Here is a 16368-nt window from a genome sequence, read left to right on the forward strand (position 1 = left end):
AAGACCCTTCCGCCATCCTTGCTCGCGTATTAAAGCAAAGCCTACTGATGCAAACAGTTCAGAACAATCTCATAAACCTAAATCGGCGGTGACCGGGGGTGGAGGAGAGAGAACTAGGAGCTGGAGGAGATTGGTGTTCTCTTTGGTGATGAGAAATAATTTCAGGGCATCTGGAGAAATTAGAAGTCCGTTTCGAACCCCGAATGGGATTAGGAAAAAATTAAGACTGTATCCATTTAGCTAGATAATATAATCGCGCGCATACAAAATCACAGTGGTTGGGATTACCTAGAAGGGTGTTTTCAACCCGGATTATCAATTTCATTGTCCACTTTCAAGCCTGTTGTAAATTACATTGGCCGGTGGGGTGGGGAACAATGGCTTTATCAAGTTCTCTCCGCAACAGTACCAAGCTTGTGAGGACATGCTTGGAATGCTAAAGGAAATGGCTTACCTTTCTTAATTACAGTTTGATCTGGGATGTTAATACCCGGGTCCTCTACGTGCTGCAACAAAAGGAATACATAGGGATGTGAATATTTAAACATACCACAAGAAACACGTTACAAAGCTGCTGCTTGCTTTTCTCTCTCTTTCCCGTCTGTTATTTCCGCCATGCCGTACTTGGAACATATACACATATTGCGGAAATGTTTCCTTTCGGTGTATTAACATGCTCGGGTTTAACAACGGGGGGCAATATTTTAGCTACACACCCAGGTCTAATAGGAGAGGGGGGTGTAGCAATCCTGTTGGAGCCACACAGTTAATAGTTCAATCTTAGCTATGTTTACTCGGAAGTAAGTCCCATCTGTTTCAACACAACTGACTTCCAAAAAAGCATGCATTGAAATACAGCCCTGCAGGGCAATTCTGAACGTATTTACTCACAGGTAACACCCTTTGCGTGCAAATGTGCCTATATACAGTATCAGCATTGCAACTTTGTCCTATCCACGTTTACTCGAAAACAAGTCGCAATTATGTCAGTAGAATTTACTCCCGAGTAAGTGTACACAGGACTAGTGCCTTAGTGTGGCGGTCCCTCCGTCTTTTTTTCTTTTTTTTTAAAGACGATTAAAGTGATCACGAGAGTCCAGAATAATTATCTTGTGCCTCCACTGGGCACGGAGAGCAGAGAAAAATACAATGGAAGCCAGAGCGAGTAACAGGAGAAGAAGCAGGAATAATCCGTTCAGAAGGAGGCACAGTGGTGAGGAAAAGGCAACCCAGTTGCCCGTTTTTGTGGGGAAAACAGGGACTGGAGGGAGAGGAAAATGGCTTTATATTAGCTGAAAAACCCACTGAACCTAAAGGCCTGCTCGTAGGTTTATTGTTCCCTAGCAGGTTCTGTTGCTGCTGTTTTAATTCTCCTGCAGATGGATTTGTTACGTGTGTGAGTGTGCTTGCGCGCGCCCCCGAGGCGCGCCCTCGACTTCCAAACGTGATTGGAAAGTAAAATGAAGATCACGTCTTCTAATTCCCAACCTGAGAGTCGATCTAATGTGTCTGTCTGTGTTTACAAATTAGCACCAGCGCTGCCGTGATAGAAAATTTCGCAGTTGCGTTACAAAATGCAGGCCACCGCCGTTGAAGGCTCAAGCACAGAGATACCCCCAAACCCCCTTTCCCCCTTCCCTCTCTAGTCTCTGTCCAACAATAATACCGAGTCTAACATTTTCCATTCTGCCATGAATTTATGCTCCTGTTAATTGTGCCTGATCTCAATGATTCCGGGTGGATGGTAGGAAGTTGCTTTATTACAGGTTTTATTGTACTCAATGCTCTCATTTGTAACTTGCCTAAAGTGCTTCTGGATTTGAGCATAATTAAATTGAGAAATGTTCAGAAATGACTACCGCTGCAGTTTTCTTTGGTTTTTTTAAAACTATAAGGGGAAACATGATCTCTTCAAGCAGGCGGCCCCCAAACCATAAAGTAAATGTAGTGGGGCGAAACGTTTTTATTTGTCTGATTCCTCTACCTCTACAGAGTCCACGCCAACCACCGACTGCTACGTTTTAAAATCCCGCCGAGATATTTATGCTTAAATAATTCTCGCCCTCGACTTAGCATGTCTTCAATACCGAGGAGTCGCTTCTATGAAAGGTTAACTGCGGCAGCAAGGGGAACATTGAAAATGACCCTTTTCCATGACCCAAATTCCTTCAGAAGGAACTTCACTACCAACCTCACACTCCTCCCGTAAAAAAAATACTCTTAAAAGGTAGTTGCTCGTTTCATGCCTGTTGCCTCTACGGAATGGCACCACAACGCCTTAAAGCAGGGCGCTTCAGCTGAACAGGGTTGTGGATCCGGCCTAGTTGAAGGGCCAGCGTGAGGACGGGGGGGTTGCTTAAAAATTTAAACCAGCTGGCAGCTGATTTTTCTGAAAAGGTACCAGTGATAAGTCAATTGTTGCCAGAGAAGGGAATACAATGGGATGTATTTATCATTCTAAGGTAATTTGTGCTTGCAATACACATTACCAAAATGAAATTGCAATAAATAGGAATATTTTAGATCCGGTTTCTTGCAGTAACCGAACCCCCCGCTAGCATCAAATTCGTTTAAATGATACCTAACCCCATGCTGTGGGAAGTCCCAGTTGTTTCAACTGGATTACTTTCGCTTGAAAGTAGATCCCGAACATTTACACGGAGTTTTCTTCCAAATAAGTGCGTTTAGAACCGCAACTGGACCTAAATATAGCTTGCATATTGTTCTTTTCTTTTCACCCGCCTCCTCGCTCCCTTCCACTGTTTCCTAAATTCCCCACCACACTAATACAAACGTTGGTTGCAAAACAACTAAACATGAGCAGCAATTTCGTAGGCAGGACAAAGTCAGAGCCGGCATGTAATGCTATCCCCTATTTCCACCCCACCCGACCCCCAGTATGATTTACTAAAAGGGAAAGAAATAAAAGGCTTCAAAATGACCCCCAAATAAGCCAACCCATCGGAACATTGTCTTTGCAACATGAAACTGTAAACCATTCAAACTGTCAACGATACATGGTGATAATATTTGATCCTGTAATTTGGGATGGCGTTTTAGCAACAATGACAACCGCGACGACATCCAGGCACCACAAGCCACCTCTCCCTTCCTCCCCCCACCGCCCCAAATGCTTTCTTCCTGGGATAACCAACACTTGCATGGCTTTCCTGGCCTCTTGGCATCCTGTTTTGAGCAGGAAATCCAGAAGGACAGGAGGGACCTTTGCTGGCGAGTTGTCCTTTGGATTCAAGCACATAAGGCGCTTCCCCGTGGACAACGCCCCCCCCCCAGGTTGCACTAAGGCCATGCTTTCATTAGAAACCTTTTCGCACTCTGTTCAGGAGTAATACAGTTCAACTCCAGACAAGAACCATTTCGGGTGCTGAAAAGGTCTTGGTGAGAATTTCAACCTAGAATATTGGCTATCAGTTATTACAGACTAGTTCCCCCCCTCCAATAAACCATGTTCATTTTTTTTAAATGTATTATTCTCCTTCCATCCTAACCCGCTTCCGATACCCACTATGCCAGCAGTTCAGTCCTGAATAACATTTGTTTTAATTTACTTTGATTTGGGGTTGCTTTGCAACTCCTTTGGCTAGCTCCCTGTCTTCCCCCTCCTCCAGACGGTGAAAGGCGTTTCTTGAGCCTTAGGCATGTTTAGGGCCAATGCTTCATTTCCCGATAGGTCGAGGATCCTACTGAAGAAAGCAAAGCCTTCCGGACCATATTAGTATTAGTATGATGACGACGAGGACGACGACACGGCCTTCTCAGTAGTTACCACCCATTGTCACCCGGCAAGAAAAAGACATTGTGAACAATGACATTCGTTGGCTTTATTTCCCTATTGGTGGGTCTCGCCCTCCACTCCCCATTAATGCAGAGGAGGAAATAGAGGCAGAGAGCCGGCATGATGTGTTGGGGTTTTTGCAGGGTGGCGTGTGATTATACAAGCTCGGGCCCCCTGGTTGCCAGCGGATGGAGCCAATCGCCTCGCTACCTTTCACTGAACGCTGGAGGTCATTTGGCTTGGGCTGCCCATCGCCAGGTCCCATCTACCAGCCCGGGGTGGGGGGTGGGGGTCGTGGAAGTGTAGCAGAGAAGGCAGGCTGTCGGTGGCCGTCCCTGAACGGATCATAGACGTTCGCCTTACCGGTACATCTTCTAGAGAGTGAGGTATCGAATGAATGGGGATGTCTCCTAGTCCTGAGCTCAAGCCGTGAGGTCCGTGCAATAGATCTTCGTGCCGCCGGTAATCCCTTCGTGGATCCAAGCCGGAGAGCTGATGGGGAAGTCCTCGGTGTGTGTGTAAAAGCCCCGTGTCCTGGTTCTGTCTCTGTCCTGGCCAGCCTGGGTGTTGGGGTTGGGGCTGGGCGTGAAGAGGGTTCAGGCTGTAGGGGTCGTTGACGTGGGAATAGGGATCTTGGGACTGAGGGTAAATGGGCTGATACGGCGGAGGGAAATAAGGGGGCTGGAAGTCAGCGTTGGGCGTGTGGGAGAGCGGAGGGGCGCTAGTGTAGGGGGATTGACCTACACTCCCCAACTGGGGTAGCCGGGCTGTCCCGTTGCTGGTACCATCGTGACGGTCCTGGTGAATAAGAAAAGAAGGGGGGGGAGAAAGAAAGATCAAAATCGAGACGTTTGGCAGGCCTTGCACATCGCTCCCACCCCCACCCCCCAAAAAACCCTGTGCAATTTGCAAACATTTGGTTCAAAGCAAAGAAGGGGGAAACAGCCGTCGAGACATTCCTGTCTAGAGGCCATCGGCATCTTCAAAATGGAAATGTATTGCTAACTTTTAACAACAAAATTTGAGATATAAAAACGGAGATAATCAGTACACTGACGGCAGATCCGTCAGTCTTACGGGGAATGTGTTTTTTCCTTCAAAAATTGAACTCAGCCATTCTTTAAAAAGGAGGAGAACGCGCTGGCACGATTCACGGAAAAGACACACGTTTTAGGTTGAACTTTTAAATGGGAATGAATGCAGATAAACATTTTCCCCTCCAAAAAAGGAGGGGTGAGGAAGTAAACCTCATCATCGTTGCATTTGTCCTACACATTTCCAGGAAAACGTCACCAAAAAGAGCGGCTATTCATTTTAAAGCGTGCCCAGAAATATGATCAAAATATGATTTTTGAGCAAGACAGTCATTTACAAATCCGGCAAGCAAAAAAACCTGACGACTCCTAAAAATGTGCAGCTTTGTTAGTTGGAACGGTGCTATATTGTAAAACAAAATACACAGACACACACAAGGCGTGCACGCACGCACACACACACACACACACACATATTCTTCATAAAATAATGGAACTATTAAGACGCAGAAATAAAAGATAAAGCGTGCGGGGGAAGAGGAACAAAAATGTAAATGATTTTGCCGGTGTACCATTGGGGCTTGGAAGGTTATGAAATTATAGCCCACAGGTACGTCTAAACGAAATTAACAGCCACACAAATGGAAGGTTGGGGGGGGTTATAAGAAAGACGTTAAATGCCTTCGACTTCAATCTCACAATGAGCGTTATTACCCCCGGAAAGGACAGGAGGGGAAAGATGTTAAATCCAATAGAAAAAGGGAGCAGGAACGGACAAAACAAAACAATAGACGGGTGTAGAAGCACCAGCTAGGATTTTGTAGGAAACTTGAAGCAGCCCACGCAATCATAAAGAAGTTTTTCTTCTTCTTCAAAATAAAAAGGGGAAAGCAAGGGAGAGAGGACAGATCCTCGCAGGATGGGGAACCTCCTTCTCCCTCCCCCCCCCCCCGCAAGACCGAGAAAAGGCATAAACAGGCACAATCCTCCCACCCCTCAATCCCCTGGTAGAGAATGCTAAAGCCACTCACCATCGCTGAGAAACTGTGAACTAACATCTGCGCGGATGCGCGGGGACCAAGTCAGGGCACAGGAAAAAAAAAAGGCAGAGAAAAGTAGGCTCTTTAGCTGGCTCTCGCTCTCGCTCTGTCTGTCTGTCTCTTTCTCTGCCTCTCTCCCCCTCTTGCACACGAGCGCTCTCGCTCACACACACGCACACGCACACGCACAAAAGGAGAAGCCGAGGTCTAGACTGTGACTACACCAAGTCCCCAGCGCCCAGGCTGGTCCGCGAGCTCTGGGGAAGCGCGCCTATAATCCATCAGAACTTGACCAAACGCCCGACGATCTGCAGCTGCAACGGCGAGAACCGGATCCGGTCGTGATATCACGATTCAAAGTTGTATGTGTATGTGTGTGTTCCTTAATCCGTGTGTGTGTGTCGCCCCCACCTCCCTCCCTCCCTCCCTCCCCCCCCTCTCTCTCTCTCCCCCTCCCTCTGACTGCTTCACGCGAGCTCCTAATAAGAGAGAGAGAGAGAGATCCGCGGCTCGCTTTCCTTGAGAATCCTAATAGCAGATATTCATGACTGTTAATATTACACGACTACTTAATAAGGGAAGAATGGCTGGAAATCGAGCGTGAAGCGAGGAGGCAACTCAAGGCAGAGCCTGTTCTAAATGACGTCCATTGAAGGAAGACCCAGTGTATCTAATCGGGGGGGGGAAGCGAGAGGGAGACAAAAAGAGAGAGGGAGAGCTGGGGGGGGAGCGAGAGAGCGCCATGCCGCTGCTGCGTCTGACGAATCACAGGGAAGGGGCAACATTTTAAAAGGTTGCAGGGCATGCAGAAGTGAAAGAGAAAGAGAGCCAGGGAGAAGCGAGAGGGTGGGAGCGAGCCCAGGCAGGCAGGCGGGGAGGGGTCGCGGAGAGCGAAGGAAGAAATGGACAGGGGAGAGAAGGGCAGAGGTGTGAAGGAGGGAGGGGAGACGGCAGGAATGGCAAAGGAGGGGAGGGGGCATGTGGGAAGGGGAAGAGAGGGGGGAAAGGAGGCTGTGGTGGGTCCCAGGCAACGCTACAGAAAATGGGGAAGGGGGAGAAAGAAGGGAAAGGCGGAAAAGGCCGAGAGGCGAGCCGAGGCGCAGAGGGAGGCGGAGGGACAAAACAGAGAGCCGGGCCCGAGACTGGGGCGGCTGAGGCGCGCGCGATGGCGACTGGGAGCCGGAAGGCAGGCGAAGGCCGAGACGCGGGGGGAAGCAAAGGGCGCACCTCCGGCGGCGGGAAGGCAGGCGCCTCGAAAGGCAGGGCCAAGAGTTGCTGGGCTCCGGCTCCCCTCTCGGTCCCGGAGGAGGCCCTCTCAGCGCCAGGCTCGGGGCCCCCGCTTTTCCGCTGCCCCTGCTCGGCTGGGCCCGGCCGCTCGGCTCCAGCGGCGTCCTGCTGCGTCACGTCCATGACTCGAGGGCCCGGCAGCGGCGGCGGCGGCGGCAGGGCCTCGCCGGAGCCCCGGGCTGGAGGAAAAGGGCCCTTCCTGTTCGGCGCGTGGGATCTCCGTCGCCCCTCGGCGCTCAGTCCCCAGGGGATCGGGGCTGTGCAGCTACTCTCCGCGTCTCGGGAGCCCCGCGGAGCCTTTCCCCCCCTCTGGGGCTGAGGATCGGGGAAAGGGGTGGCGAGGAATGTGGGGGGAGGGAAGGGTAAAAAAGGGAGGCGACTGACGCTTTGCTGGCCCTGACAAGCTGGGGCTCCCAGACTCGGCCCAACCCGTCCAACTGGCTGGGCAACTCGCAGCCAGCGAATCCTGTGAGATGACAGGCATGCTCCACTTTTCCTCCTGCCGGCTTATCATAACAACAGGCGCTCTGCCGCCGACCGAGCATGTCCCTGCAAAACTCCCAGAGCACACCTAACCAAATGAGAAGAAGAAAAAGGGTGGGGGGGGGCGGAGAGAGAAGCAAGCACCTTCAGCTATGCAGAGTGGTTGCCTTCCGACTTTGTATTTTCACAGACACGCAGGAGAACTATAGCTTCACTGCCGAAACACGGAATTATTCTCTCTCTCTCTCCAAATCCCGAAGCTGTTGCAAATATTGAGAGTGGGGGCGATTTAAGCTACCATTCAAGGCCAGTCTCATTAAGCAAACGCTGAAGCGAATTCATTCCAAGTCAAGAGCACTAATATCCAAGTTCTAAAAGCTGTCAGACTTTAGAAATAAACGTTTCATAAAAGGCAATATCCTCCAAGCTCTCGAGCACTGAGACATTATGTATGTTTACTTGAAGTAAATCCCATTAGGATCAAGGGAAATTACTCCCACTTAAGTGTGAGGATGGCACTACAGTCTTAAACTGCAATTCTGTGCCCACGTATCTGGGTTTAACTGAATGGGATTGTATTATTCGTCAGTTTCAAGATCTGCTCGTCAGTTTCAAGCGTTCTGCAACCACCGTAACCGCAGCGATATCTTCCCTTAACTGGAGAAATCGCGCCGAAGCACACAAACCACTCCAAACACCAACGCAGCCGGCTTTGGAACCCTCGCCGCTGGATTTGCTTGTTTATCAACTCGGTGTGAAGCCGCAAAAGCGAGAAAGCAACAAAAGGCATTTGCAAGCAAATCCACAGCCGCACGTGTACCACGCCTCAACACGGAGAAATGAGTGACTTTCGCCCTAAAACGACTGTTTCGGAGGGTAGGTGGAAAAGAGGGAGGGAGGGAGAGAGAACCATGCGTCTTTTCCCATTCTTTGGGGTAAATGAGAAGGTGATCTGGTCCTGCACGCCGCCTACTCTCAGTTTCTGACGTTTGAAGACAGACTTGCCTCTCCAAAGGAGCCATAAATCCAACCCACATTTGTTTTCTTAATTAACCTTCCAGACCGGCGCTTGTCGGATTCTATTCTGCGCACAGCATTAAGGAAGTGTGTGTTTGTGTGTTCATGAGAGGGAGAGACTATGTGGCACACCAAGCCTTTGGACAGAGATGGGAAAGGAAGATGCACAAAACAGAGTTTTGAAGCACCAGATCCCACCAGCCGGAAACTCCTTTAAAGTGTTGAACAGGACAGCCCCTACGCACAACAACTATGAGATGCGTTCATTTAAGAAGCATCCTTGAGTTCACCCTAGCGGTCCATCCATGCCTATCTATGCACGTACCTATCCTTCTTTCTAAAATCAGCCTCTTAACATCAGATACATGTATCTCTCCATCTCTTTTATCAACCCCTTACACCCTATATAATTGCATGATATACCTCTAAGATGACAGTAAGTGAGTGGACCAGTAAGCATCTGCTCTGGCACGGTGTACAGTGTCCTGTCCCTGCTTCTCCGCCGCCCAAGAAGCATCTCCCAAGAGCAGCGCCTCTGAGGCGGCTTTTGAGCTGAAAAGCGTGCTTGCAAGCCCCGCAAGCCCTCAAACTCCAGTCAAGTGGCTGAGAAGAGCCAGGAGAACAGCAGCCAGCGACCTTTGACGCAGAAGTGACAATGGTCCAAGCCAGAGGGAGGTCCCTCTGTGTGGCTCAGCCGACCTCTGGCTCCAAGACCTCCGTGGCGCAGACCTCTTGAGGGCAGCTTGGGGATCCCTCTGCTGACTCAGCACCCTCGTCGTCGCCTTTTCTCCTTCTCATTCACTCCTTCGACTCATTCATTCCATCGCCTTCTCCTCTTCCCTCCTCCCCACTAACTGTTTGGCCAGGAATGCTCGTTTCCTTCGCCTTCGGATCCGCCGAGTTTTCTAAACACCCCTTCCTGCCCACAAATCGGGTCGCCTCCGCCCGGCCCCCGGGACAATCCCGCACACGCCGTCGTCTCCAGCAGGAAGAAGTGCCACAGAGCCTGGGGCCGAAGTGGGGCTTCCGAAGCATGGCTGGCTGCCGCCAGGGGCTTCCCAAAGGCAGCTAGGCTTTGGGGTCTTTTTGAGAGGGAAGGGGAGGGGGAGGGGGAGGCCGGGTGGCTTGGGTTGTGGGGTGGACTGGGGAGAGCCTCTCTGAAGTATGCCCCAGCCCCGGGAAAGCGCTTACCTCACATTCCTCATACTTGATATTATCCGTCAGTTTCCAAAGCATTTTCATGGATTGGCGGGGCGAGAGAGAGAGACAGACAGACAGACCGAGAGTGAGTGAGAGAGAGAGAGAGAGAGAGAGAGAGAGAGAGAGAGAGAGAGAGAGAGAGAGAGGAAGAGAGGAGGCTCTTTTGCCCTGCCTGCCTGCCTGCCTTGCGCTCTCCTCTGGCATGCAGAGAGCGCCCGCTGGAGTGCTAGAGCAGCAGGAGGAGGAGGAGGAAGAGGAGGAGATCTCCCGTGCCCGCTCGGAGATCTCCCTCTAATGGTCGAAACTTTTCGCTTTTCCAGGCGAGTCTTTCACCAGCCGCCTAATCGCATCATTAGCATAGCAGCAATAAGCCAATTGCTCGGCAGCGCAGCAACCTGCGCGCGAATGGACACGGGTAGCCAAGAAGCCGCCCGTTACCTTGGGGCTTGGGTCGGGTTTGGTTCAACTACTTTAAAACTCTTGGCTGGCGGGGGTGGGCAGAGAAGAGGAGGGGCTTATTATGATGGAAATGCGTGAGGCTGTGTTTTTTTAAAGTCAAGATCCTTGCGATCCTCTCCGTTAATTCCATTTACTTTTACTTTCCCAAAAACTCACACTCACCTGTTCTTTATCTTGTGCCTGTTTTTTGCCCTCTCCGCCTCCCGCGCTATTTCCCGGGGGCATTCTTTTGAAAATAACATTGAAATCAAAGCAATAACCCCACCGACGCAACGCTGTGAGTGTGCCAGTCAAAAGGAGCATTCCCATCGTTTGACTGAATCGCAATGTGCAACCCGATCCTATGCACGTGTACTGGGGGAGGGGGGGAGTAGCGCTAGTTTCAAAGGGACTTTACTGACAATTATGGTAGGGTTTTAGCCGCGCAGCCCTATCCGGCCCGTGTTTACTCAGAAGTGAGCCCTGTCCTACCGAGTTCAATGGGATTCCTTTCCAAGTCACTTTGGATAGGATTGCAATAGGGAAGGCCCGTTCTTTGACTTAAGGACGCTGTTTTCTCCTCCTTTTGTGATTTGTTTTGCCAAGCAGAGGCCTATTGCCCTACATCGTGTGTCCAAGCATTGAAATATCGGCTCCTTTTAGGGGACGAAAACAAGAGGACCCATTTCCTGCTGTTTTGAACACGAAATTATTTATTTATTTTGATGGAACCCCAGTCTTCAGGCAAAAGCCTCTCAGAGTGGCTTACATACAATCAGTTAACACAAGAGGTCCCTGCCCTGAAGCTTACGATCTAAAATACGTCGCACACAAGGAGAAAGGGACAGGGAGGAAAGAGGAAAAAAGAAAACTCAGGCTCCAATTCTTAAATAAGAGTTCTTCGAAAGACCCGTGGGGACAACCGAAAGTTTGTGGTCTATTACGTATTTGTATTGGGGGGGGTTGTGTTTGGTCCAAGAACATGCGACATTTGGGCTGAATGATATACTTGTGCAACTAATCCGAGAGAAATAAGTCTGTTCCACAATTCTCTAAGGGTGGGATCTTGAGAGCAATGACTTCGGAGTGGGTTCCGCCGAAATCAAGGGGATCTGTAACACCAAAGAAAGCAGTGGAGCACTTTGGGAACTGTAGGAATTGGACGTAATGGTCGGGGTGAGGGGTCATTACTTCATTTACCTTAAAATGTGGTAAGCCAGCCTTGCTGTCTGGGGGGGCTCTCGATCCCCCCCCGAAAGGCATTTAGGAAGGATTTCTTGGCAGGAGTGCTTGGAGTGCAGGCGATCTTAAGCAGATCGCGTTCAGAGGAATACAAGTATCAAGTTTTACGTCCGAGTGACTGCAATGCTTCCGGATGAGGTGGTCAGGGGTACCATTAGAGTCAATGGCATCTTGGCTTAAACTGTGGGCAGGGAGATCCAGCTTCAGTTGCCCTTGCTCTCACCTTTTGTGCGACAGAACATGTGAAGTAAAAAATCGAAAGGAAAATCCGTATTAAGCATGTGCAGAGTGCTTTTCTCTCAACAGTACCCTGTCCACTCAGGATTACGCCGCAGGGCTTTTAACGTGAGATAGCAAAGCATTTCCAGCTAGCTTCACCTGAGTCCCGGTTTCGCTCTTTTGATCAGGGACACAGTTACATATTTGAATGGCAGTCACTTCCACCTAAAGATAATGAGGACTACATTCTTGGGCTCTAATGATGGGAAGGGTTGCACCCCATTTCTCTCCAGCTCCCAATGGCCACAGCTGATTCCTTTCTTAGATTTGCCGCCTACAACTCAAACGCTGATTCGATTCATTCAGTCCTTCAAAGCCATTTATTTTACACGGTTGAGACATCGTCTTTTTATTTCAATCCGAATTAATTTCGGATCGCCCTTTAAACCGCTTTCTTTCACCTTCTTCCACCTTTGCAAGTTAAGGGGATGAACACGCACCGGGTGTCCTGTCAAGACAGGTGCACTTGCTGGCCCGTTTGTTAGGGAACCGCTGCATGTCGCTGCTTCTTAAACTGGCATGCGTGCATTCTCAAGGAGTACATTTCTGGGTAAACAGGCTACCTATAACTGCAATTCGAGAGCAGGCTTCTTTCTGAATGGAACCAATCTTCAGTAAAGCGCTCCTATTGTTGAACCACAGCGAGATCTACAGGTCCAAGAAGGCAGAAGCATCTTTTGCAGGGAAAACTGACTGCAATTCGCCCGTCTGGAAGACTATGAAGTTTCCCTGAGAACCAAGCATAAACCAGTGAAGCCGGATGAAACTGGACTAAAGTCCATTTGAGTGTTTACTTGGCACCAACCCAGGTTTGTTCCGGATTAAGCAGCTGGTATATCGGGATGTTAGAGAATTTAAAAAAAACCCTACAAGTCCACGCGAGGAAGCCAGAGATTCTGGACGATCAAGGAACGGTGAGTTCTTTCCCAGATTCTGGAGGACCACCCTCGCCTGGCTTCCTCCCCACCTCCGGGTGGGGTGTCATCCCCATCGAGATTCCAATGGAATTGTGGGGAGGTGGCAAGAAAGAGGCCACTCCGCCTAAGGCGATCTTTCCCCCGCAGTCACCCCTCCAACACGTAGCAGCTCCAGGTTCGTCTAAACGCCCACCACTTTGATGCCGAAGCCTTCCGATGCAGATCAACACGCGCGCCCCCTGCGCCTTCCAGCGGCGATTGCGCCACTAGGCTTCCAGGCTCTAAGGGGAGTGGAAGCTTTTTCACACACACACAGCTCAGTGATACAATTGCGGGGAAGGTGAAGGGGACGCTCGTTTTTCTCTCGGCTAAACCGGCCTCCCTGGTGGCCGAGCTGAGGAGGAACTTTGCAAAGCTTTGGATGGGCCACGGAGCCTTCGGGAATTACGAAACCCGACAGAGTTATAAAGGTGCGGAGATTTTGCAAGAACCGGGAATTGCTTTCCTCGCGCGGAGCTTAAAGCACGTACGGGAACCGAGGCTGGTCATAGATGATGTCTAGCTAGCTTGGGAAACCGGCGTCAAGACGCACGCACTCCGCGGCTTGTACATAAAGACCGGTGCCTCTAGGAGAAGCGCGGTTGTCCGTCCCTTCCCGATTTCCTTATATTGCCGGTAGATTCTTTCCCGCGTTATAGCAGCCGTAATAGCCCAAGCTGACTTGTGATCCACAGACCAGTAGCCCTGACTTCGATGCAACTACTCGGGAGTAAGTGGAATGTCGATTCGGCCCAGGAATGTAAGGAAAGCGCGGATCCTAAGCCATCTTCTTGGGTCGTATGTCTCCTTCAGCTGAAATCTATGGGGCTTCCTTTTTTCCTTCTAAACCAGAGCAGTACTCGAATGACGGGGAGGGGAGTGAGCAGAGACCACACTTTCTGCGACGGTTCCCTTAGTTACTGTGTTTAGAAGGCTACGGCGGGAGGCAGGATTCGGCTAAACCTGGGTCGAGTCAGGGATTGGGATTGCGATGTTCCTTAATACCTCCCTACTTCCCCAGCCCCCGGGGAAAAAATAGAGCTCAGACTGCCATACATACTTGCAACCCGATCAGTTCCTCAATGTCTGTATTCTTAAAATGATGTCACTCCGTTAAATAGGGACAAAACAGCAAAAATAAAAATGTTGCTTTATTTTTGACTCCGATCCAGCCTCATTTACACACATAGACTTAAGAGTCAGCCTTTTTATAGGTTAAATTTTGCTCCATTAAATCCAATGACAGTTCCCCTCCCCCCCGCCTCAGAGATGTAGGGTTGCTCCCTCAGCCAAAGTTAAGCACTTTGAAGTCCCCTGGAGAGGTTCCAGTTGAAGAGATTTAAGCACCCAATAAACCCTCCCATGGAAATCGGGTGGGGGGGCTTTTGTTTGGGGTGGTGCCCGAGATGTTTAGAGCTTGGGGTGTTCAGACCGCTTCTGAAACAAAAGGAACTTGGCGAGGGAAAGAGCGAGATTTATCGAAGCTTCCTCCGGCTGGTTTACACCAGAAAGAAAAGCCACCTATTTCCCACAGAGTGCGAAGTTCACTTTTCGTGTTGCTGGGGCCCAGAAGAATGCTTCCCGCAATCCGACAGAAAGGCCAGAGAGACCTCGATGCTCCGGACCGCAGATCGACTCTGGAAGCCCGCTGCTGAGCTTCCCAACTCGGCTCCGCTTTCGAAAGGAAGGCGCTTCCAGGCCTAGGCCTCGGGGGCACGGCTGTCGCCTTTCCAAACGCCACAAGGCTCGCTGCTGCCGCGCCTTAAAGGCTGAGGATGCCCACGCAACGCGGGCTCAGCTCTCGCAACAGGCCTTCCTGCCAACCAACCCCGGCGATCAACAGAAGAAGAACTATTTCGCCGAACAGCCTTGCCTCGCCGCCGCCGCCTCTTTGCGATCCGCCAGATCATTGGTTGTTTCAAATCAACAGCTCTGGCTATTACACAGAAAGTTTCTTTTCCAGTGCCCGTGGCGGCGATTCTAGTTCAGCGGGCCTTTCTTTAGAAAGCAGGCTCTTCCCCAACCTGTTGAACGGTCACCCAAAGTCTCCCTTAAAGTGCTGTAAATTGTTCCTATCAGATGGTCTGACTTGACTTGGTTTGACTTGACTTCCCTCCCCCCCTTTTGGTGCAATGCCCTGAGAGAATCCACAACTTGCTCTTCCTCTCTTGGGGTTGGATCCAGGTCTCCCTCCCCCCTTTTTTCCCATTCATAAATTCCAAACAAAATCAGGAAGAAAGGAAAAGAGACTGAGCGGGGGGAGGGGAAATAGTATTACCTGCCAGTCCCCCATTTTTGCAAGGAGTGACATTCTGGCTTCGGGCTGCCTATCGCCAGGTCCCTGCTGGTCATGGAATGCGTGATCCGCCCGCTTGCCGTTCCTGCGATCTCTTTAGGCAAATCCTTCTTTTACCTGCCAGAGGAACTGCTCACCTGGTCATAAAGAGCAGGGTGCTACCTGCCCGCGCCTGCGCACTGGCGCAGGAATGCATTCGGCCAGCTCCCTTCCAGAGTTCGCAACCTGTCTCAGCGGATGATGGATTTACAGCCAACAGCAGCTCTGGAGCGGAGTTTTTGGCTTCCCACCTCAGGGGAGCCCTCTTGATGCCCTGCAGGGGATCAAGATAGCCGGGAGTCAGAGTCGCTGCTGGGACGCCTCTTCCCCCTCGTCGTCTTTTCCATCTCTCTTTCTTTCCATTGTTGGGCTTTATTGCGGGGGGGGGGAGAAAGGCGTCAGGGGAGCGAAGGGTGCGTGTGCGTGACAGGAAAACGGGAGCCAGCGAGACGGAGACGGGCAACTCACTCATGCTTACGAGAGAGATACCGAGCGCGGGGACTGCGCGTCTGGGCAAAGTGTTGCTGGGCTGCTGGGGGGGGGAGCAACGACCGCAGGAGGGGACGGCAGCTAGGCGAGCAGTGTTGAAAAGGCAGCAGTCCCTCGGCCACCGGGCTGATCGGCTGCAGATTAGGTTGCCTTAGTTCTCCTGCTGCTCCGAGGAAAAAGACACTTCGGAGGCGAAGGGCGGCTGGGACTATCGGGTTGAAAGCAATACCCCTCTTCTCCTCCTCCTCCTCCCATATCCCGTTGCTTTAAGCCGATTGCTCTCCAGATCTCTCCTCCTTACGCCCGGTCTTGAGAAAACGTTGGCGAGGCTTTTCAACGCAGCAACCGGGTGCCGAGACGTTCCCTTTCCTCGGCCGGTGCTGGTGGCAGCGCGGCACTGTCCGCTGGGCATCATCCTTAGAACGGCTCTTCGTCAAGCCGGCCCGCTTTGGCCGAAGTGCTCGATTCCAAGTCGATCGAGTCCCCGCCGAACTCGATCGGCTTCCGTGCAAATAACAGGGCTCTCGGACGTGCTGATAGACAGAGCGGTAAATGACACCTTGAATTTCTCCCGTTAATATCAACGGAGATTATTGAAAGTGTTTTTCAGTGCCCGTTACGACGACTGGTACGACTTTTGAAAAACCAAGCCTGGGGCGCGGGAGGCAGTGAAAGAGGCGATGCGTGCGCTGAAGAACTGCGGGTGCCTCTTGCTACTGCAAGATCCACAGTTCACTTCATTCGTTGGCTTGAAGGGGTTAAATTCAAGCTC

The 16368-nt window shown here is 50.9% G+C and overlaps 1 protein-coding gene across 5 annotated transcripts in view; it reads right to left on the reverse strand.

The window, feature by feature from the left end:
* The window catches only part of TFAP2A (transcription factor AP-2 alpha), a 29324-nt gene extending 14170 nt beyond the window's left edge, over positions 1–15154 (reverse strand). The window contains exons 1-4 of one of the 5 annotated variants that reach the window (XM_061591776.1): positions 15051–15154; positions 5862–5888; positions 4160–4594; positions 455–506 (exon numbers count right to left, since the gene is read on the reverse strand). In XM_061591776.1, coding sequence (XP_061447760.1) covers positions 455–506; positions 4160–4594; positions 5862–5888; positions 15051–15083 — 547 coding nt within the window. In that variant the 5' untranslated portion in view covers positions 15084–15154. The other 4 variants (XM_061591756.1, XM_061591783.1, XM_061591762.1 and 1 more) reach the window with 4 other exon arrangements.
* Between the last annotated feature and the right edge of the window lie 1214 nt (positions 15155–16368).

The sequence above is a fragment of the Rhineura floridana genome, chromosome 1, assembly GCF_030035675.1.
Source record: "Rhineura floridana isolate rRhiFlo1 chromosome 1, rRhiFlo1.hap2, whole genome shotgun sequence".
Classification (NCBI taxonomy): domain Eukaryota; kingdom Metazoa; phylum Chordata; class Lepidosauria; order Squamata; family Rhineuridae; genus Rhineura; species Rhineura floridana.